Raw genomic sequence first — 23,571 nt, forward strand, 5'->3', positions numbered from 1 at the left:
TTCAAAAATGAAAATTAAATCAAAAGTAAATTAAATATTAAATATGTACATGATACTATAACCAAAGAAGTCAGCTGGAACAAAATTTACAAAAAATAAGTCTTAAACAGAATCTTATTTGTGACACTGGCAGGCCACTAATTGGCGTGGGGTCCAGGGGGCAGATCCCCCGGAAGCTCAGGTGTTTTAGGCAAATTAATTACGGTCAGACGAGCATCTAGGGGTCCACCTTAGGGCCATTGGTTGGGTTCATGGGGCAGAGCTCCTGGAAGCTCAGGGGTTATTACGGTCAGATGAGCATATTTTGATACCTTATGACAATGGCAGGACACTAATTTGCATGGGGTCCAGGGGGCGGAGCCCTCAGAAGCTCAGGGGTTTTAGGCATTTTATAATGGTCAGATAAGCATTCAGGGGCCTCCCTTAGGACCTCTGGTGGGGTCAAGGGGGCAGAGCCCCCGGAAACTAAGGGGCTTTAGGCATTTAATTAGGGTCAAATGACCATATTTTGATACCTTATTTGTGACACTGGCGAGACACTAATTGGCATGAGGTCCAGGAGGTGGAGCTATGGGGTTCTAGGCATTAAATTACCGTCAGATTAGCATCCAGGGGTCCGCCTTAGGGCCATTGGTTGGCTTCAGGGGTTAGAGCCCCCTAAAGCACAGGGGTTTCAGACGTTTGGTTACCGTCAGATGAGCATTATTTTGATACCTTATTCATGACACTGGCAGGACAATAATTGGCGTGGGTTCCAGGGGGCGGAGCCCCCAGAAGCTCAGGGGTTTTAGGCATTAAATTACTGTCAAATGAGCTTCCAGGGGCCTGCCTTAGGACCCTAGGTGGAATCCAGGGGCAGCGCACCTGGAAGCTCAGGGGTTTTAGGCGTTTAATCACGGTCAGATGAGCATTTTTTGTGACGCTGACAGGTCACTATTCTTTCTTTCTTTCTCTCTATCTTTTTATTTCTCTTTAAAATACTTTTTCAAAAAAAGTGGGAGGGGAAGCTCGAGGCCCCCGAGCTCCGCCGTTCCGCGGGCCCCCGAAATGTAAGCCTCTACAAAATAAGCATATTTCTCGCCAGACGGTAATTTTAGGAATTTGTCATTTTCCAAGAAAGGCATAAAAAAGTATAATTTACTCAAAAGTGAGGAAAAAACTCGGAAAATAATGTTATTTCAGCAACATTTTTAAATCACCGGTATCGAATTAAAATAAACCACGATTCAATTGAATTGGGGAGGCTCTCCTCGTTCCCTTTCCCTTCCTTCTCTCTTTTTTTTGGGCGGGGTCGGAGGGAGAGGCAGGGCCTTTTGCCCCCCCCCCCGATCTATAACTTGTTGGCGAGAAAATTGCACCTGATATCCCCCTTCTTTTCTTTTCTTCTTCCTCTTTTTTTTTCTTTTTGCTTTCCCTATCTTTCCTTCTCTCTTATGTTTTGATGTAGGGGAGGGGGCGGGGCAAGGCCCTTTCGGCTCCCCCGCTCTCCTTCTTTTGACCCCTTTTATCTTCTTCTTCCTCTTCTTTCTTTCTCTTTCTCTCCTTTTTCCCTTTCCCTTCTTTTCCTTCTCTCTCTCGCTCTTTTTTTTTGCGGGGGGGGGGGCAAGGCCCGCTCGGCCAATCTGCGCCTGGTCACAACTGCACTATAATTGCAATTGATATTGATAACATCACCAGTATCCTCTTAGTCAGTCTAATAATTCAAACTCGTTACCTGATTAACAAGACTGTACTTTTTAAAAATTATGTTTCAGCCTGTTAAAGGTGGTATATCCAATGGAGACTCCTCCCTGAACCAGTATCTTACAGCCGTGCTTCAATGATCCCAATGATGTCCACCGTTAAGACCTTACAGAAAGTGCCAATTTTTTTTATTTTTTCAAAGGTAAAAATAAGAGAAAAAGGTGCAACAGTTTAGAACAATGAACAAACTAATCAGTCCAACAAAATAAATGATCAATAGGCAAACACAATTTTGTAAAAAGCATATGTTCAAATTTTATTAAAGTTATACAAGTATTCTGTTTATTTGTTTATTATAACACCTTCATACCTTAATTTTTGTCAATTGATTTTTTAAATAAAATTTACATCTGTAGGTAAAGTATCGAAGTTCCCAATTTTTGTTTATGATCCGGGTTTATTGTCCATCTTTCTGGGGTGAAATTGTGTTGTTCATGTTATTATCATCCAGCCAGTTGTCCTGTAAAAGTGAGTACCTGGTATGTAACTATTTTATTCAGCCTATTGACTGTTCTTCAGGGATGAGTATAGAAAGCTCATTGTTGTACCTTTTCCTTGGTTCGCATCACAGAGAGTTCAACGTTGGACATGGTGGGTCTTCTATACGGCTTGACCCTGGTGCACATCTCAGCGACCAGCCTAAGATCTCGATCCCCAGAAACTCTGCCAATATCAAGCAGAACCTTCCCCAGTGAATATATATCCGAGTATACCGATGTTGGCTGTTGATCTCTTACGATCTCGGGAGCGAGATGGTGGTAGAGGAGTCCTTCCATGTATTCTCGTTCTTCTTCAAGTGAAAAAGTTGGGAATTTTAAAGGCATTGTGACTGTACTACCATGTCCGAAATCAATGATATACGCTCGCCATCGCTCACCACTTCGTTGCAGGAGAATGTTGTTCTTCTTGAGATCATTATGGAGGAGTCTCTTGTCGTGGAGGGATGCAAGGCCCTGGATGATATCGAATGCGATGTCGATCCATTCCAGTCGGCTTAACCCAGGACGTCTTTCAAGGAGGACGTCACATAATGGATGGATGATAACGAATTGTTTGTCCCCGATGAATTCCAACACCACACCCAAATTATCTTCTATCTCGACGACACCAAGTAAGCCAGGGAAGGACGGGTTGTCCGACATCACGTGATGCATGACTGCTTCCTTCATCGATCTGGAGACAAGTTTGTTCTTCATCTCATCTTCGCTTATCCCACGATTCTTCTTCTCCTGGACCTTGACAGCAACCGGTATATTCGTAGGTAGGTAGCGCATGAGATTCACCTTTCCGAAGGCACCCTTACCGATCAGAATCTCCTCTGCTGCGTCTGTTGCTTTGTTCCTCCAGAGCTGAAGCATAGTTGGGTCAAGTCGCTTTACTGGAATCTTTGAGAACGTGGCAAGGACCGCTTGGTCGATCTTTGAAACGGGAGACACCTGCATTGTACCGCTGCTGATGATGATGTTTTTATGAAATCTGCAATGTTATTTTAAAAGAATGCATTTGACGTTAGAATTCCTTCAAGAGACATTGCATAAGCGAAGAGCTTCACCCCCCCCCCCCCCCTGTCGACGTTGCACATCAATATTTACCATGTATACACCGATTAATAAGGCGAAAGTCGATTGTATGACACTTTTTTTTTGCTTCTGCGACAATTGCTGCTCTTCGAATTCCTACACTAACCAAATTAAACCCTGAACCTAACAGTATACCTAATACTAACTTTTTACCTTGGACGAAATAAAGCCCGGAGCAATAGACCGGTATGATTCCAATTTAAGGAATGTTTCTTTCCTTGGGACCTAGTGACGAGTTATTTCATGGCTGCAGTACTTGAAATCCAGTCTGCATATATTACTTGTTGCTATGTCGTACAAGCCTAGAGTTAGCTTTTAGGCTGTAAAGAAAATCCTTTGTTCAAAAAGTGTGCATGAAACTTTAATATGTCGGTAAGCCGGTCTATTGTCGCGGGAGCAAAGCTACTAATTGATAACCCAAAAGTCGTGATGAAAGTGAGAGGGGTTTTTCAGCCGTGAACAGGAAAAATCGGCGATGTAGACTATAATGTTAAGAATTTTAAGACGATTTGCTTCCTGAAAATCAAACAATGCTTACATAGGTACAAATTTATGGATATGAATCATGGATATAATCAATTATTATAAATTACAGTGGAAAATGTTAGTGAAAAATTATAATGACACAGAGACTTACGATGAAAGTATATGACGCAGGCGATCCACCATAACCTTGTTGTTATCATTCTCAAAGTGAAGACATGTTAGCTCCTCTTTTATTTTACGAATGGGTTCGTCTGAAATTCTGTTATAGAATGAAGAAAAAAACTTTCTAAAGTGTAAAATTTGCTTGCTGGCATGATATCTTCTATATAGAGGATGAGTGGCTCATCCTCTTCAAGCGCTATAGTTCTCCTGAGAACTATATGCTAAGAAAGATAACAAACAGTCCTTTTCAGGACTACACTCCTCCAGAAAGATTACCAAGTCAGAGTCCTTTTTCAGGACTCCTCAAACCTCTCTCTCTGTCTCTCACACATGGTGCACCCGCAAATCTACTGTATATCTTCTATATAGGCCTGCAACGATGTTCTTCTACCTCTGAAATTTGGTGTGCTGATGGATCCCCTTCTCTACTACAAAGCCCTGGACCCGCAAATGAAAAGCATATTCCAGATATAGAGTTGTGTTTTGGTGTGTTTTTTTCTTCTGTGTTTTGATATTCATGTATATCTGATTTCCTCTTCATCATCAATGGACAAACTCTCTGATAAACATTAACACGGTATTATGATAATAGATAAAGTTGAAAGGTTTATTTAAATGTTATAAATGTGATGGTGTGATAGTATCATGATAAGGCACTCCTGATTCCAAACTATTAATAGATGCAAGAACTGAATGGCGGACAAATTTTTCTTACCATTCGCATGATATCATATACAAGATTTGAAGAATAATTAGAAATTTAGACTTAACAAAACAAAATTATTTGACAATTTCAAGTATGATAATGAGTAACTTACTTCTCTGGTTCATCACTAATGTTTTGATTTTGTTTATGTGTACCGCTGCCAATCTGAAAAGAAAAAGGCAAATATCACAAGATAACCTCTTCGGAGTAACCAGATGGTTATATCGGAGTAGATTCATTTGATATGCTTTAGTACTTATCTGACTTCACAACATTAAGTTATTCATTTTCAGTTTAACAGCAATTTCATTACACACCCCCCCCCCAAAAAAAAAAAGTATGTATATTGATATCGAATATGTAGGGGCGCTATATACAAATAGTTCCAAAGGCAATAATCAAATACATTTTCGACCACCAAAATGTTGTTATCAAGAAAAGGTTTACCTCTTTAATGGCTTTTGCTCGTCCCTTTGTTTCTCCACATGGTCTGTTAGCAACGGTCAAATCAGCAGCTGATGATTCGGTCTCTTTCTTCTCTCCTTCCTCAAGAACAATCTGCGAATAATAAACTTTGTTGGATCTATTTTGGAAGACGAAAAATACTAAGAAACGGAAAAGTAGGCTTATATGTATGAACTGTTTTCAAAGACAAACGAATTTCAAGAGAAAAAAATATTTATAATCATCTCTCCTCGGCACATAATGATTGCAAATTATACCGAGATTGAAAGAAAAAGAAATCTTTATGTTCATAAATTTCATTTGGTTTCGTGGTTTCTAAAGAAGAAAAAAAAGCAATACATATACAAACGAGAATATTACGAATGGATCACACACAAAAACAAAAAAAATAAACTGCATGTATTCATACATAACAGCTGTAGTCGAAACTGAGTGAATCTGAATATGCTATTAAGGCCGATTTTCACCCTGGTAATCCAGTATTTTACACCCCGATGACATTTGCTCTGAGCTCTAATTGTCAAAGGTGTACACATGTAGGGAAAGGGTCAGGGGTGCAATCGAGTTACAGGTCAGGTCCTGGGTTGAAATTTGAAAGTTTTGTTAGTGCAAAATCCTTACCTGATTTTGGCTTGAGATATTTTCCTTTAAAACTCGTCTATAGTCGCACAAGATTTGTTCGAATCTTTTTTTCATCTCGTTATATTGCTTTCGAAGGGATGCATTCTCACTTGCAAGACCACATTGATGTTCAGCTTTCAGAGTAAACTTCTCTTTGATCTTCTACACAAAAATAAAAAGTTAATAACAAAGCATTGTAAGAACAAATGTTAACAAATTTTAATTGTAAATATTAGCCAAAAGCATTTCGAAATATATGTATCTTGACTTTTATTGTCAAAACGATCTGACGGCACATCGTTGGTTAATGACTGCTCACAGTTGGCTACGTACTATGTGAATGGTATCTGCACAAACAACAATTAAATGTTACAACTTATTACATTTTTTTAATGAAATTCAATAAAACAAAGATAAGATGATCATACTACAAAGGCATATGGTTCAAATTATGTTTGGTTCAATGTAATTATCGAAGCCAGGAAGGATTCTGAGATCGAGTCGTAATAGTTTTCCCGCCCAACTTCGTAAACTTAGCATCCGAATTAACGTTACGTTCATTCAAGTTCGTGCGAAATTGAATGACTATGTAGATCAACATTCAAAAAGCTAATTGCGTCATTCAATTTCATTTAGTAGCATGCGATTTCATACTCTTGTCACAGAAACGTGTAAAACGAGCATTCAATATAGAAAAGCGTGCAAAGAGCATTCAAATTCGCGCCAGACAGACGGTAGTATGTCTTCGTGCATTAAATTTCGTCATTAGGCATATATGTGACATTTGTGCATTGCTCTTCATTTGATGTCAATTTGTCACTTAATATACTTCTGCTTGAATAAAATTATTGTATGCAAATTTTACTTGGAGGAATGACATGCGTATTCGTTTTGTCATTACACAGGTTACTGTCCCCAGAAAAGGTGCACAATTTGTGACTTCTCTTCTAAGCACAAGCTATATATAAACAGATCTTGGACAGACTGAGGTAGAGTTCAGGTGTAATAGACATGGACATGATGGAAACAAAATACAATGATGAATAAATAAAAAGATGTTTAAATGAAAAGAAAGAACGATCACCTACTCAATCAAGATTGATCAAAACAAACCATTTAAAAAATAACCCAAAAGGCAGTTAAAAAATATGAAAATATGCATAAAGAGATGTTTCAACAAAAATAAAAAATGTCGAAAGAAAGAAAAAAAATGCAATATACATATATCATATAAATAAGAAGATTGTATAATATGAAATCATATCAGAAAAGATCAAAGAGAAAAAGAATAAATAAATGAACATGAAATACTGAATATCCGAATGAACATAGAGCCTCATACTATGATTATGAGGTCTAGTTTTAATTTGAATGACCCGATTGCGAAAGAGGTTGCCCATAGACGAAAATGAAACTGCAATTCGCCAATGAATTCACCTCCCACTCAACATCGGCGAAATTGAATGACCCTTACGCATTTCTTAATTGACTGAACCAAGCATTAATTTGAATGTGCATGTTTAGAAAATTCAGTGACTCGAAACGAAATTAAATGCAACAAGTTTAAAAATGAAACAGGGGAGCAACGGATGGAGAAATTTTGCTCGAACAGGAATGCATGTTAATGAAATTGATTGCTGCTTTTACGAAATTGGCCGGAAAAAACCTATACTAACCCTGGTACAATTCATGTTTACAATATAATCAAACAATACCCCCCAAATATTTTTCACATTAAACTCACTTCTAGTTTTCTCTTCATGACGACTCGAGTAGCCTCTTGCCTCATCCATGTAGCGCGTAACTGGTAAATGATGGTATCAACATTGCTGTCACGTGGACACGGTACTATTTCTCGAACTGCATCAACCAATTTAGCATGATCCTTGCAATCGAAAGAGATGGAAAAGGAGAAAGAGGAAGGAAAAAGAGACTGAATGGTGTGTTATCTGTAAAGTATAATTCTTTTACTTAATCATCTGGCTGTTTCAATTGCTCATCTACTATCAAAATGGGTCTGATATAACACCCCCCCCCCTTCTAGTTTGGAGGCCCGGCGGACATTTTTTTTTAATGTAGTGATGCGTTATATGGCACACGGAGCATCCCAGGTACTTTTCACCGATCTTGCCCCTACCCTATATCTATCAGTAAATCGGGTGCGCTATATAATCTGTGTATGATTATTCTCTCCACTGTCTATCGGGGTAAGCCTGGCTATTAAGGAAAATGACAGATACAACGTCAATATTCATATAAAGGAACTAAAATTCAGCCAAACTTTGATAATTCAATTTGTAATTAAAAACATTTAAAAGAAATCGGGCGAAAGTAATGGGCATTGACGGATGACACTAAAGATACATGACAAATTGAAAGACCTTTGTAATAAACACGTAATTTGTCATCTCTTTTGCGAAGTATATTCTTGATCTCGCTGACTATGGATAGTGATAATGAAACTCTGGCGAAGCTGCTCTATCACATGACTACGTTCATTCATGAGGTTAAAACATACGATCATTAATGTTTCAGAAAGTTTTTGCAATAGAACACATTCAAAATCAAAACTAAGCACATTCAAATACGATAATTTTTTCAAAGGCCTGAAGGGCCTGATGGGTTTGTCCCAGGCGGATATTTATTTTGACAAATTTTGAAAGTTAGAATCCTTAAAAAAATAGTGATGAATTGAAATAGTGAGCTGTTTATAATTTTGTGCCATTGTGAAAGTGCATCACTAAACTAGTATTTTAGTAAAAAATTTGAGTTAAAAAAAGTAAATCGCATGGTTACTTACATGTACTAACACTTGTAACAGTACTACTGTTAGTTTAGAGAAGAATGCATAAAATGTTCGATGTCATGGATGACACATTTCTAGAAAACTGATCTACCAACAATAATTGTATTTTCAAGCCGTGTAATTACCTTTTTGGTTCCTATGGCATCATCAGAAAGAATTGTTTTTCTCCCTATTGGAGATGATGGCACTGATAGCTGTATCTTCGTGTTGGGTTCTTCCGTTTCAGCCATCCTTTAGAAAAAATATTAAGTTCAAGATTATTTCATTAAATGCGTATCAGATATTTTAAAAGCCAACATCACTTACAAGTGATGTATTGATTATGACAAACAAGAGCTATCGTTTTCTGTCAAATCTAAATAGCATTTGCAAAGTAAGTATAATGGAGGGTTGAGTGTCCGGATGCTTAGCTTAAGTAAGGCTGTCATTTTGGAATTTGGATTCGATGTAAGGTATGCGTTAAAAAGCACTAAAAATAATGAATATTCGTCCTTTATAAAATTGTCTAACATAAGTCTTAAGCGATTTACTAACTATTATTTCTTCAAAGTAGTGTCCGGATACACAACGGTCTCGGTATATGAGTATTTTTTAAAGTGAATCACATCAATAAAGCTGAAATTTGATTAGACGTACAGCTTAGTGCTTACAACAACAACAAATAATAATTGTAATAATTATTATAGGCCTAAGCCCACTCAGGCTGGCTTTGGTCTAATTTTAAACCATATACATGCATTTGTACTAAATCATGAATTAATCATTTTGTATATACTGAAGGAACAAAACTATATAGGATATTTACCCGCATTAACAATCCATTCCATATGTACCGATGGTATTCTGAGAATTTGTTTCGCTTTCTTTATAAACTGCATGCTCTGGATGATCGTGTTGCCAAGGCCGATTCACTTGTAACATGACAGAGCGTACCAAATGACGTCACTAAAAACTTTGGGCCAATGACAGTTCAGTAAAGTAGCACTGTTTGCGCATGTGCAATCATTGCGCTTGATTTTATAGTTACGTCACAATATCGTGCACATCCGTCGGGAGAGTACGAGTAAAACCGAATTAAAAAACAGACAACGTTCACTTTTCGACTTAAGAATTGTTACGCGACTTATTTAGTGGCCTCCTGAATTAATGTACATCCCGAAACGTCACTAGAGCCTTATCTTGGCAAATGTCAAAATGTGTCATCAATTTCAGCCTAGGAAATATATTTAATTTTTTTTTGGTGGAAACAATTTTCGGCAATATTTTCAGCAAATTTGGTTCAACTCTCGTCACCTGGGGCAATCACTTACAAACAATGAAACAAACGAACAAACAAAAAACAACAGCAACAATAACAAATCGATTATCATACTTTCACGTTACTTTTTACTCCAAAATGTCCGGGGCTAGTAGGAGAAATGGCGGGAGAAATGCACTGGTGGAGAAATTCGAGCCATTGCAGATATTATAGCTCGAATCTCTCCTAGTCTAGTGCAGTTTTTTTTCTTCAGATTTGCTATCAATTTACTGCTAAAACCTAATCAGAACAAATTAATTAATTAAAATAAATTTGTAAAATTCTCGATCGATTATTAAAAGACTTTTCTAGAGAAAGGTCTTTACAGGAATGGTTCTCATCATCTCATGTACAATCAAAAGTTCAACGGTTCGACAGATTATGTACCATAACTACAATATTGTACACAATATGCATACGATGGTTGAGGCCATTCATACCCCGTCCAAAATTCCTACTGACCTAAACATCCACCGGAAACAGTAACCCCCCCCCCCCCTCCTCCTCCCCTAAAAAAAAAAAAAAAATCCGCTTGATTAGCGAGGGTTATGAGTATGCAAGTAGATTATGAGATAGTCTGTATTACAGGTAAAAATGACTAAACCTGTAATAAATTTACCCGGGTGCTAATCTTGAAAAGATCTTACAATATCTAAATTGATGACATGAAGACATGATGGAGATACAAAAAAAAATTTGATCAAGAAGAGAGAAGATCCATAGACTAACACATATTTATTGAGAAAACGTAGGAGACCCTAAACTATACGTGGTCGACCTGCTTCTGGAAGACAGACTAGTTTAGAAGCACAAAAGTCAGACTCAAAGTCAGAAACTGGGTAAAATTTGCCCTTAAATTGCGGTCATGGAGGGAAAGCGTTCATCTTCAGGGTAATGTATTCATTTTTTGTGATTAATAGTTCAATATGAATGTATTTTTTTTTAGAAATGAGCTTGAATTAAACGATCAAATGATAATTTTTTGAGACCCCAATCTGAATCTGCTGTGGCGAATGCCAGGGCCAGTGCAGTGGCGATGCAGTGAAGACTCGAGATTGCACTCGGCTCACAGCCGCAGCTCGCGGATCGCGCTCCCATCGGATCGCTAGCGCGCGCTAGCTAAGCTACGCTCGGGCATTTTGGACCCTGACTTGTCTTCTTGTATGGATATGGGGAATTTATTAATAAAAGTGACAATTGTTAACCTTACCATCCCTAAATACTTTCACATGTCCAAACTCTAATTTATGGACAGTTTGATTTATAAACATGATCGTCCGCATAATCAAGCCGATTTGAATTTTGAGGATTGTCTTCGTAAACGCGGACAGACTTGTCCGCAAAAATAAGGATCGTCCGCATTTCTGCCGACGTTTCATAATTTTGATCCGCGTGTTGGCGATGCGAAAAACGGATTCTGCAATGATTTTCTTGAAGCACTTTAGTTTACATTAACTTAATTGTAAAGAGAAGTAGAATCTAGACCTAATGTCTTGAGCGATAAATCCTCGGGAAGAGGGACAACCCACAAAAGTAGGCGCTACTGCAGTTCTGTATACATTTTTTTAGCAGTTTCATATCCATTCTTAGCAAAGGAATTTTAGCCCAATTTTTTACTAATTTTAATCATAATCATATATTGCATTTTCCACCTGAATTTGGATCACATCCAACATCGGGAAGCCTCCGTTTAGGGCTTCGATGTCGACGTCGTCGCTCAGTACCGTGTCCGCGCTACCGCTTTGCAACTCAAACTGAAGCTATCAGTTATAATTATGCAAGCTTCTCGTATAGTTTATGGTATCGTGCATGTGCGTAATACCATAAAGCATACGCGAAGTTTGCATAATTTTAGACTGATAGCTTCAGTTTGAGGTGCAGAGCTATAGCGCGGACACGGTACTGAGCGACGACGTCGACATCGAAGCCCTAAACGGAGGCTTCCCGATGTCGGATGTGATCCAAATTCAGGTGGAAAATACAATATATGATTATGATTAAAATTAGTTAAAAATTGGGCTAAAATTCCTTTGCTAAGAATCGATATAAAACTGCTAAAAAAATGGATACGGAACTGCAGTAGCGCCCAAAAGTAGACGGTGAACTGAGGTTATTTTCTTAGACTCTATGCGAAATCCGTGTTTCGCATCGCCAGCGCGCGGTTCGGGAACCCGCAGAGCGCCAATGAAAAAAAACCGCAGAGGATTCTTACTTTTAAGAACGGATTTTGTCCACATATACTAGGATATCCCTGTTTATGCGGACGATCCTCGTTCTCGGACTAGCGCCCCTACTGGACTGGTATTTAGATCCAATTGTTTATAATTAGACTACATAGACCTAGTAGAACTTCTTTTAAAAAAGTAAAGGAGGGGGTTTTCCGCCACTTACGGCAAAATCCTATTTTTTTACTCTTTACTTCCTATTTATTATTATTTTCTGTTCAAATCATGAGGCCAATACTATTATCATTCAAACAAAAAAAAGAATCCCCCCAAAAAAATCATGAATTACCATGGCAATATTGATTTTCATTTTGACTGTTTTGGCGATAGTTTTCGGCCTAACGAGGCAGTTTTTTCGGCCGCATGTACAAAGTCAATAGGGAGCGTGCGCCGTGCCAGAGCACGTAACCCCCCCCCCCCCCGCATGACCGAAAACTACACCTGCGAGTGCGGTGATCAGAAATTGGAATCAACATATAAACTATACAGAGATACGGCGCTATAGTTATCTGACTGATAGGATAACATACATGCGGTGAGAAACTTTTGAGCTTTCGATGATCAAAAAATCTGACTCTAAATCTGAAAAATACTTGAAATACAGCTCATTTTATGGAACCCATATTCCTTACAGACACGCGTAAGATATTCCATTTTTCAGATTCGGGTAGCGGGACCGCCGATTACATCGCTAAAATGTGATATTTAAGGATACATTTTCCATTGCAAATGTGGTTCTCAAGTGACTCTGCCATGTTATTGTATGTGTGTGATATGCTGTTATGCAATGTATTTTAAAGAGATTTTACTATGCATCCAACGGACAGGCCCAAAAACTACCACTGGCTGATAACCCCCTTCTTTACTCTATTACAAACAATATTGAAAATCAAGGTGAAACATTGTCAATGCAAATTAAGAACTTGCCTAATCTATCCGATTTTTTTTAAAGCTACTGTGTGCCATATGAACGCAATCGGTGATGATACACAAATTATATTTCATAACCTATCACTAACCCGTACCTGTGTAGAAGCTGTCGGTAGAGCGCTTGAAAAAATAAAGAGTGGTACATGTTTTGTCAAAATTAAAATTCACAACGATTTAACTTTTTTTTTTGTTGAAATTGTCTGGCTTTTAAAAAAAAAACATATCAGCAGAAGCAAAATGAGTGGCGACTGGTCACGTTAGGCAGGTGGTCATTGTGTACAGGTTCTTAACTACATGAAATCTCACAAGGGTTTTTAAGTGATTGTTCTGGACAGGCGGTTGTTACAGACAGGTGGTCGCTAAGACAGGTTTGACTGTAATATAATAATCTGGAAGGTGCAATTTACAATATAAAAACGTTGACCTAGCACAAGAGTTTGCAATGTTGGTCCCGGCTGAAACGCAAAGGCACGCAGTGTACACAAAAAAAAATATTTATTGGGATCCAGAATTTGTTGCAACTGAATTATTTTGGGCCTATATGTCTAATTTCTACCTGTGCTGCACTTGCTGAAACAACGTTCCGTGGGACATTACCACTGTGTAGCTGTGTGCGCCATAGACACAAATGTATAATGTTTATACACAGTGCCCTTATTGCGTCAATGTGTCTTGCACCGCTACAGCTAAATTACATAAGGCCGATATGTCTTGGTGCGATCATCACGTGATAAACAACTAAAACTACACGTACGCAATTGTTATCGCTCTTACAGCTAGTGTGTATATACAGTATGTAATGGGTTTTTTTCTGGCAAGCGTTTGTCGTACTGTACTCAAGAGTTGGATTTGGGGAGTGTCTGATGTTGACAACTGAGCCACTAAATTGTTGGTAAATTCTATATTATTAAAATGTTTTGTTGTCCTATTTACAGCTGAGCCTATAACATTCAAAATAGTTGTACTCATTATTTGAGTGCCAGAACTGCAGCACTTTTGGTCATAACTTCCGTCGGTGCATGCAATCGATTTCTGAAGTGGGGGAAAATATACCTGATTCCCCCCCCCCCCCCCCCCCAAAAAAAAAAAAAAATTGAAGTCAAAAGCAGGGTCCAAATTAAAATGGAATGACTTGGGCCTAATCAAGATTGCTCTACTCAGTTGTGAGTCAGCATATCATTCTATCATCTATTATGACTATGATGGCTCAGTGGTAGAGCAGTAGTCTTGTAACCGGGAGGTCCTGGGTTTGAAACCGAGTTGATACGCTAGTGCCCTAGCAGCGTTTTGGTAAGGCATTAATCCTCATTACCAAGTCCCTCAGAGAGGACTTAAAGCAGTCGATATCATGGTTGCAAATTTACAAACATACGCTTTCTTAGCAGTCGGGTAAAATAAACAATTCATCCAACGATGTTGATTGTACGGTAAGTACTGTGGTAATAATAGATTTTGAGATATTGCTGATTTACAGTGATGGAATGAGCAAAGTTGAGTATATGCCTCCACCACACGTAGTGAGTACTGGAGGCATTATGTTTTCGGGTCGTACGTGAGTGTGTCCGTAATTATTCTTGTGAACGCGAGAATTTAAGAACAGATTGTGCTATCGCAGTGAAACTTGGTAAGAGTAGTATGACCGTGTAAAGATTACCTGATTATATCTAGGGGTAAAGAGGTCACAGGTCACAGGTCAATTTAAATGTGCTAAAATATCTTGTGAACGCGATAACTTAAACAAATTGTGCTATCATAGTGAAACTTGTTAACTGTCTGTATGACCATGTAAAGATTACCTGATTACATTTTGGGGTCAAAGGTCACAGGTAACAGTTCAATTTAAATTTCAAAAATATCTTGTTAGTGCATAACTTGAGAATGAAATAAGGTAATCTGATAATTACAAAATACTGATTATGTTGCAGGGTCGACTGCAGAGTAAAATTTTGTTCCTGGTTAATTATTCTATACTTAACATATATTTTTTCAGGAGACAGAAACGAGTGTCCCGCTCTCCAGAAGCCAACTACTGGGACTGTAGTGTCTGCACTTATCGTAATCGATCAGAGGCATTCAAATGTGAGATGTGTGATGTCAGAAAAGGCACTTCTACTCGGTAAGACATCCAAATCTTTTCTTAAATATCGTTACTCCAGCACTGCATTTAAATTCTTTTCAAATGATGTTTTGACCAAATACCCGTTCATTAAAATGTTTAATTTAATTTTAATGAAAAAGGGAGTGATTCCTTTTCGCATTTAGAGCATTGTAATTGTAAATTCACACAAAATCAAGCTATGCATTCCTTTTTGCAACTGCAATCGATTTCACAATGAGTTGCTTTCCCGGTAAATCCTACAGGTTTAGAAAACTAGTTCTCCATATACTATTAATTTGTAACATACAGAAAATAAGCAGCCTTGAATCTGTTGTATTAGATGTCAATCTTTATAAATCTGTTTCACAAATTATTCCTTCCTCCACATCCCACTTACTCTGAAGGCTGATGACATTAACCTGAACTAGTCATCAATAAGATCTGCATGAAGATGTGATCAATACTGCACATAAGGGTAGACCTACCTGTCGCCCTCTATGTTGATGTTAAGGTTATAGGAAAGGTGATATCCCGTTGTGTGTGTTGTCAGCCAGACCCCTGCTTCCTGGGAGGGATTTGAATTTCCCTTGCCAGGGAACTCACTCATTTCCTCCTGGGTTAGCATGAACAATACAGAGAAAAAGAATCCACAATTATTGATAAATATCAAGTGGGTCACCATGATTGCCCAACAATCACATCTAAACAGACCAAAGCGTTTTCTTTAATGTTATATACTGTACATCTAGCATTTATTTGCTCCTTAAATGAATTAGAAAGTTGAGTGTGCAATTAGCACGTTCTACCTCAAAAAAACTACAAATTATATCGGAGCCCGTTGACACACAGATAGGTTAGCAATTGATTGCTTTTTTGCAATTGACTACGATGTACATGGATTGATTGTATGATAGATCAATCAATCAATCATACAATCAATTGCTATTAAAGCTTTGTGTTGCAGGGCCCAGGGCTCAACATTCACAGAAGTCTTGTACACAAGCCTCACATGGACCTGTAAAACTGTTCTCTCAACCCCGGAACTTTTGAAAATGTGAACAGGTGTTCCTTGTACTAAGGCCAAGAAAATATCAGTACAGACTCCCATGAAAACAAATAGTGTAGATCACTAAACTACACGTGAATATTTAAAAGGCACGTCTGAAAATTTATCCCTGCAAAATATCATTGATTATGTTTCTATCTATACACATAGAAAATATCTAATTCTACAATGATAAAATGACTTGAACATCATGCATTGGCAAGTATGAGGCCAGTTAAGGTACAGTAGATCAAAGACTTAACAGTTTGATTCATTATTATTTTCTATTTTTTCTTTTTTCTTAGTAAGCCACGTTTGAATGCACAGCTAGTCGCTCAACAGAGAGCCCAGCAATTCATGGCCCCTGGGACTGGTCTACATCAACCAAAGCATCTCAGAAAACAAGGTCTAAGTCAAAGGAAAAACAGGTAATTAGTCATTTCACTAATTGATTTATTCATTAGACAGCTGGATTAGCTCATCTGCTCTGAGTTGATCTATATTGGAACATGAGTTTATGCTTGAGTAAAGAGTATCAGCCTACCAGTACTGGCAAAACAACCGTTGGTGTTTATTTTCACAAGTTAGAGGATTTGATGTGGGCTATTATGGAGCTCTGAGAAGCATATAAATCAAATTTGGATACAACTCTGCCTATTGAGCCTTTACTTTCTGGGATATGATGGGAAGAAATGATGATACATGTATGTCAATGTACTCTTATTAACCATGTGGTTTTGAAAGGACAGTTCATACCAACAAAATGCATTCTTGAAAAATAAATGTAGATCTTGGACAAGGTTTAAAACGAGTTAAGACATTGTAATGTAGACAGTCTCTGTATGATGTTGCTCATGTGTCTATGAACCTAATGAGTAGCTCCGGGCCGGGGCAGGTATTATGTTGAATCCCAGTTTGTTTTCATGTTATGATTTGGCTTAGATGGTCTGATCCTCACGTCCTGTATGTACACAGTCATATTTTCATAGAAACTTTTCTCCGCTCTTAGCTTTCATGACATCCTCAAGGCTGAGAAACATCTTCCTACTGTTCAACCCCCTCCCCCCCCCCCCCCCCCCCCCCCCCCCGCCCCGCTCCCACCCCAACCACCCATATCATGTTAAAGTTTCATGTACATAGTTACCTCTCATTTATTCTGTTTGTCAGAATCAATAATGTAATTTTTAAAATGTGAATCATGCAAGTTAGTTTTTGCTCTGTTTTGGTTGAGTCTTGATTTGGGTATATGTGTACTAATGTGTAATTGGGATCTAGTCCTTACTGTCCACTCAAGATCTTTCTTCTGTCCAATCTGTCAAATAGTCTCCTCTGAGGGTGCATCATCTTTCTATTACTTCATCTAATTCTGGCTGTATCTAGTTGTTTACCCTAAACTCCATTTAATAGCATGTGCAAGACATGTTCTCTCTTTAAGCTTGTTTGCAAGTATTTCCTGTTTATGGGCTTTGTATCTAATGAAAAGGCGCTTTATAAATATATATATTATTATTATTATTATTATTATATCATTATTATTATTATTAATGGTACACATTAATTAATGGATTTGAAACTTTCACTTGGTATTTGGTTGCTTTAATAACCACATTGCCAAATCTTGCATACGGTAATCAAGATTATTTGAACCCAAAATACCCAGACATGGCAGGAAAAGGAAGTGGCACAACTTTCGGAGCACAACTTATCATATTGATAATGTTGTGAAATACAGTAATTCTTCATTTGGAGAGGCATGACAAGAAGTGCAAAAACTGCAGACACCGAATATGAATTGGCACGAGTTCAACTCTTGCTTGCTCTCTTTACTGTTTTTAAGATCAACATCTGAAACTGCTTCTTCTTCATTTTGAATCAGTGTTTTAAAGTTGTGAAGCTTGTGGAAGAAAGGAAAATGGTCTATGAAAATGTGATAGTATTGAATTAGTATTTTTACAATTTGATGTCATAGAGATAGGTATTCTCTTAAAGCCTGTCTGCACTAGTTTGGTCAGGAGGGATTAGACATTCCTGCATGGTCACTGACAGGTGGTTACTTCCATCAACTCTGCTCTCAACATAAGAAAAATGGGATCATGGGGGACCAACAGGTACTGCTTAGGCATTGTTTGCTATATAGAGGGCGCAAGTAGCTACAAGTAGTGCAGTCCCGCTTTAAGACGATCATACTACATACGATCTAGCTGACTTGCTCAAGTGTTGACGTTTATAAAACAAGGGATACAAGGAACATTAGCAGTGTCACTGACCATTTTGAACTCTTTCCACATTGTTATTCAAAAGAGCAATTGACAGAAAATCAAATCATGACAAATTCTTAAATAAATAAAATAAATGATATAAGGCAACAAGAAATAACATGCCACTGTAAGTACTTTAGTACAAATAGTTCTATTTTTACAAGCCAAATGTAAATATATCAAATCATACATGACTACATGTATCACCCACCTCCCCCCCCCTCCCCCCCCCCTCCCCTTTTTTTGAAATTTATTTTGCCTCTTCATTGTCTCAGTATTTCCTATTTCAGTGTGTATTTTTAAATTTCTCTTGTTAGAAGAATGAAAACAAAAGTCAATTGCAAATGACAAATCCGCATTTTCCCATGAAAAAAACCAAATTCAACATGGTGTACACGTGTTGCATGTATTATGGCACAGTTGCAGATACAGGTGGCTGAATTATCTAGTTCCTGCTAAAAGAATTCAATTTGCACTTAACTATAATGATTAAATTTGAAAGGAAATCAGTTCAATCATTTTATTTTCTTTGTCTGGGACTGTCATTACAGAGGTATACTGTAATACTGGAACAGGCTTTTGTTTTCTTTCTGAAAAGTGTACTTTCTGTTTTTGGAAACAATTTAGGGCTTCAACAACTGAAAGGAAATTAACATTGAATCTTGTTTGTCAGGCATGACTTTGTGCCAAACACTCATGTACCTGGCTAGAAGTTTGAGTATTTTCATTGTCAATTAGGTTTAAACAATATATTCAATTTACCAAACTATTATTTTAGTGTTTGGTTCGAAGTAACTGATTTGGACACAAATTCATGACTAATGATATAAATGATATTCCCACCCCCCCCCCCCCAATCTTCTTCGTTTTTAGGTTTTTGTCATCTTCATATAGTTCTTGCACTTTATAAAATAAAAGACCTTGAAATTTATAAAATACTTCATGTTATTCAGTTGCTCTAGTCTTTGGCGTAATTCATGAAAATAGCTTGTACTGCAATTTTGTTAAATGATGAATTGCAAATATCTCAACTTCATGAGTTTTATTTGTATTATTTTATATTTCTTTATCATAAAGTCAAACCAGCTGTATTGACCACCTACAAAGAATGACCACCCTCCTAAGACCCGCATCAAATGTGTTTTGTTTTCTTGAACAGTTTTTTTCTATTTAAACATTAATATTTGCATGTAGCAATCCATGAAGAAAAAATTAAGAAGCATAGGTGTTTTTTTTTCTTCAAGCAATCTGAATATGAGTGTTCTGCCCTATGGTCCAGCCCCAAACTTCATATCAATATATATAGCTCATTTAGCATATGACTCAATGCGATAAGGAGTTGATGTAAGAGTGGGAAGCACTTGATGGGGCCTTTACTGGGCTTAAAGGAAGTACATGTAAAACCAAGTCTTGGTTATATAGCTTGAATACATTCTAACTCTATACCTGGACATAACCACCTTGGTTGTTAGACATTGGGATCATTGGTTAAAATTGAGTGAATAATCAAAAGCTTTTACAGAAATTTGGATAATTCCTGAATTTTCCATTTGAATAATACTGAAAAACACTTGGTGCTCTAACCACTATACCATACATGTGTATATACAATTTAGATTTTAATTTCTCTGGATTAATTTTGTATATAACAGGTAGAAATTCAGTGATTTTTTGATTGCCTTTTTTTTCTTTCTCTTTTCTTTTTTATCATACAAGCTATTTTCTTTCCCTGTTTCTTTCACTGCAGACCAAGATTAAAAAATGTTGACCGAAGTACTGCCATATCAACTCAGGTTGTGGTCAACGATGTGCCAGTGATCATCACAGAGTATAGAGAAAAGGCCCATACAAAAGTTTCACCAGACTCTGATGATAACACCTCATCTGGCGATCAAACAACTAATAATGTGAATGGAGTGTAACCGCCAGCCGCTTGGGTGCTTTTTCTTTTTTTGTATGACTGAATTGATTGATAACTGAAAGGTTAAAAAACTAGAGAATGGAGGAATGACTTTGATATGCTGCTTTTCCTGCAATGTGGGTAAGTTATGATGATGAGTTGGGATTTAAGGGAAAGGTAGCTTGTATGGTGCTCTAAACATGTATCATTTGGATGGTTATTTGTATACATTATTGTTGTAACAAACTCTTCTTATGTTAACAGCTATTAATTGTAGATGTATGTCTTGGAATAGAGGAATATACATTGTATGTTTACCATAATCTTGTGTCACAAAACCATATTTTGTCAGAGTTGCTGTAGTTGAAGGAATAGTACATGTAGTCCATAAATCTTCAGGGATTGTCTGACACAGATCTGGCTGTAAGGTAATGACTTTCAAAATAGTAGTTAAACGCAGCACCCTTTCAGATTACATAGTGCTTGTTGTGAGATAGATCTTAAGGTGGTGCCATAAATGTATATTTCTCTGTTAAGTCAAAAATAACATTTGTACATACGTGTAGGAAGAGGAGATAATTAGCTCTTGCCACAAAAAATAAGTTTTTTTCCTGACCTTCTTTTTCTATCAGATTTAACCCTAGCATCAATAAATATGCAAAGATAAATCTACCATAAATTGTGGTGTACTTGTAGAATATATTGAACGAGATTTGATTTTTAAATTTTAATTTTGATAGATGAAAGATGACTAAAGCAGAAGATGAATGAAAGCTGACCTGAATGAAGTTTTGTTGTATTTCAGTCATTTTGACTTTGGAGTTATGAGTTGGGAAACTCCTGTGTACATACTTTTTAGTAAAAGATAAAATCATTCCTTTTGCCATGTTTAAGCATACATGTAGAAGCATGGAAACTCAAGATTAGTTGAAGGAAAATGAAACCCAACAAACTTTAGCTGACAGCCTTTTTACAAATTATGAGCCATTGTAAAGTACATGTACATGTATCTTGAAATTGCTCCTATTCAATTACTTAGCAAAGAAAACAATCTCTTTAAAAATATTTTCACTAGCTGACAGTTTTGAATATGATTATCAGCTAATGTTTGTTGGGTTTCATTCTCCTTGAAATTATTTATTATATACTAGGTGAGATGTAATATTCATATTTTTTATAGGATGACATATTTTTCCTTGTTCTAGGACTTAAAAGGTATAGTACACAAAAAATTGTCTGTCTCTCAGAAGAAATCTTCCCAATTACTGGTGTACTCTATTTGTTGAAATTGTGAAAACAACCTTTCCTCTGAACTATTGCTCTAGTGAGGTTCTCATGGTGGAACGAGACACATGATATTTGTTGATAGATTAGTGTGATATAAGAAACTATGACATGCAAGAAGCTCTTGTCAAAGTTGTATGTGCTGCACAATGGTGGATTTCATTCACTCAAACCAAGTGTAAATGGGGAGAATTTTTATTTTGTACATAATATAGATTTTACTCTCATATCCTTTAAGTCCTTGTTTTTCCTACATAGGTTAAAGGTAATATAAACCCCTTTTTTATTTAAAGAGAAAAACTAATATTTCATGATGTTAACGATGCAATTAGCTACATGTACTGTAATGTTTAAAACCATCCATCTGAGCATCTGTGACTGAATATTTCTCTATTGTAAATAATATAGACTTATTTTTTGCTGTAAATAGCTAAATTTGCTAGACTGCCGGACTCTGGCCTATGTAGATGACTATATATTAGAAGCTGATCTAGTGTTGTTGTTTTGTTTTTCAAATGAATTGAGTGCACAAAGATTTATGTCACTTTAAATGAAATTGTTAATTAGATACTGTAGGCTGGTGCTGCATTTCGTCCACTTTGTTAAGTAGTTGTATATTTGTCTGCATGAATTCTTAGGATTTTGTTTCTGGGAAAGCTTCACTGAAAATTTTATTGTGGTTTGATGAAAAGATCAGGTTTCAAACAGTAGAATACTCAGATTTTTGTCTTGCTGCAACAACAGTCTGTTGAAAGTAAAGAAAATATAATCATTAAATTGTGACAATTATATAGTTTTGCTATCAAGGTTGCATTTCCCTTTAAGCTTGAAAGAATGAGGATTAATCAGCAGTTTAATTTGTTGACAAAGAGTCTTGTAAGCTGTGTATGATGATATGATTATTTGTGCTTTTATTTAACCATGCAAATGCTGACTATTACCAGAGTAAAACAATTATCTTAGATTATTCTAACACCATAATAGTTTACATTAGATTGAAATATTTTGAACGGTGTAAACAAAAATCAGGGTTTTTTAGGGTTTGATTTAGCATTGATTTCAGGTGTCCTGTTATGTTTATACCTAGTTTGTTTGGTGCAAAGTAGACTTAAATGTTTTTTATGACAATCATGCTACATGGACTTCTACATACATTCATGTGTATCCATCTCTGTTCATTTATTTGGGCCTCGGATCTTAACATCTATCAGTTCATCTATTTTCATGTTTTCACGACTGGCAGTGTAATAAGCAAGGAGATAGTAGTGAAGATTTTGAAATAACAAGAGAACATAGATATACGTATCAAGAAAAGAAAATGCTAGGCCAAGTAAAATTGGTTTCTAGTTTCTAGTCCCAACATGCTTTCACTTTGAATGTTTCTTTTTTTTAAATTTAATTTACACCCTGTACAATGTTATTTTATTTTATTGAAAAAATAATATTTTGATACCAGTAAGTTGTTTTTGTTAAAAAAGTACCGATATAGTGCAAAAGTACCATAAAAAATATATTGAAGTTTTGTGTTGAATTAACCCAAATGATTTGTGTATACATGGAAAATATTAATTGTTGAATTAAATGATATTGGGACAAGAAATTATGAACGATTTTAATTTTTTTCAACACTTTTGATAATGATTCAAGTGATAAGAGAGAATTTCAAATAAGTAAATTACACATTTTTGTTATGTTCACTTGGTTGTAATGTACATTCAGGGTAATAAATAGTTTAAAAAAACAATAATCATGTTTAGAAAAATTGGACTTAATGTGAAGTATTGAAATCTGAATCATGAAAGCCCTACAGTGGCATGATTAACTCTCTCTCTCTTTCTCAATATTTATTCACATGATATTGTTTTGTATGTTTCCATAATTTGGACATGTATTTGTTTTCAGTTTCTCATAGTTTAAAAATGTAGAGATGTGTGAAAATTGATAGAAAATTGATAGCGAAAAAAA

At 36.6% G+C, this 23,571-nt stretch overlaps 2 protein-coding genes across 2 annotated transcripts; one reads left to right on the forward strand and one right to left on the reverse strand.

Annotated features, from left to right (window-relative positions):
- Positions 1–1,890: 1,890 nt before the first annotated feature.
- Positions 1,891–3,286, reverse strand: LOC100889145 (probable serine/threonine-protein kinase DDB_G0280461). Its single transcript, XM_030972260.1, has one exon. The coding sequence runs from the start codon at positions 3,183–3,185 to the stop codon at positions 2,280–2,282; it is 906 nt and encodes a 301-aa protein (XP_030828120.1). The 5' UTR covers positions 3,186–3,286; the 3' UTR covers positions 1,891–2,279.
- A 7,355-nt stretch (positions 3,287–10,641) lies between these two features.
- LOC575032 (YY1-associated factor 2) lies at positions 10,642–23,340 on the forward strand. The gene is made up of 4 exons (XM_775452.4): positions 10,642–10,757; positions 15,012–15,137; positions 16,470–16,592; positions 20,170–23,340. Exons 1-4 carry the CDS (start codon positions 10,732–10,734, stop codon positions 20,342–20,344), a joined length of 450 nt encoding a protein of 149 aa, XP_780545.2. The 5' UTR covers positions 10,642–10,731; the 3' UTR covers positions 20,345–23,340.
- The last annotated feature ends 231 nt before the right edge of the window (positions 23,341–23,571 follow it).

This window comes from Strongylocentrotus purpuratus, unplaced genomic scaffold (genome assembly GCF_000002235.5).
Source record: "Strongylocentrotus purpuratus isolate Spur 01 unplaced genomic scaffold, Spur_5.0 spur5_scaffold_6, whole genome shotgun sequence".
Classification (NCBI taxonomy): domain Eukaryota; kingdom Metazoa; phylum Echinodermata; class Echinoidea; order Camarodonta; family Strongylocentrotidae; genus Strongylocentrotus; species Strongylocentrotus purpuratus.

Bases quoted from the DNA above. Each gene is read 5' to 3' on its own strand.
- LOC100889145 (XM_030972260.1), bottom strand. From the start codon at position 3,185: ATGCAGGTGTCTCCCGTTTCAAAGATCGACCAAGCGGTCCTTGCCACG.
- LOC575032 (XM_775452.4), top strand. From the start codon at position 10,732: ATGGAGGGAAAGCGTTCATCTTCAGG. The intron at 15,138-16,469 runs GTAAGACATCCA...CTTTTTTCTTAG, and splicing joins AGAAAAGGCACTTCTACTCG to TAAGCCACGTTTGAATGCAC. The intron at 16,593-20,169 runs GTAATTAGTCAT...CTTTCACTGCAG, and splicing joins CTAAGTCAAAGGAAAAACAG to ACCAAGATTAAAAAATGTTG.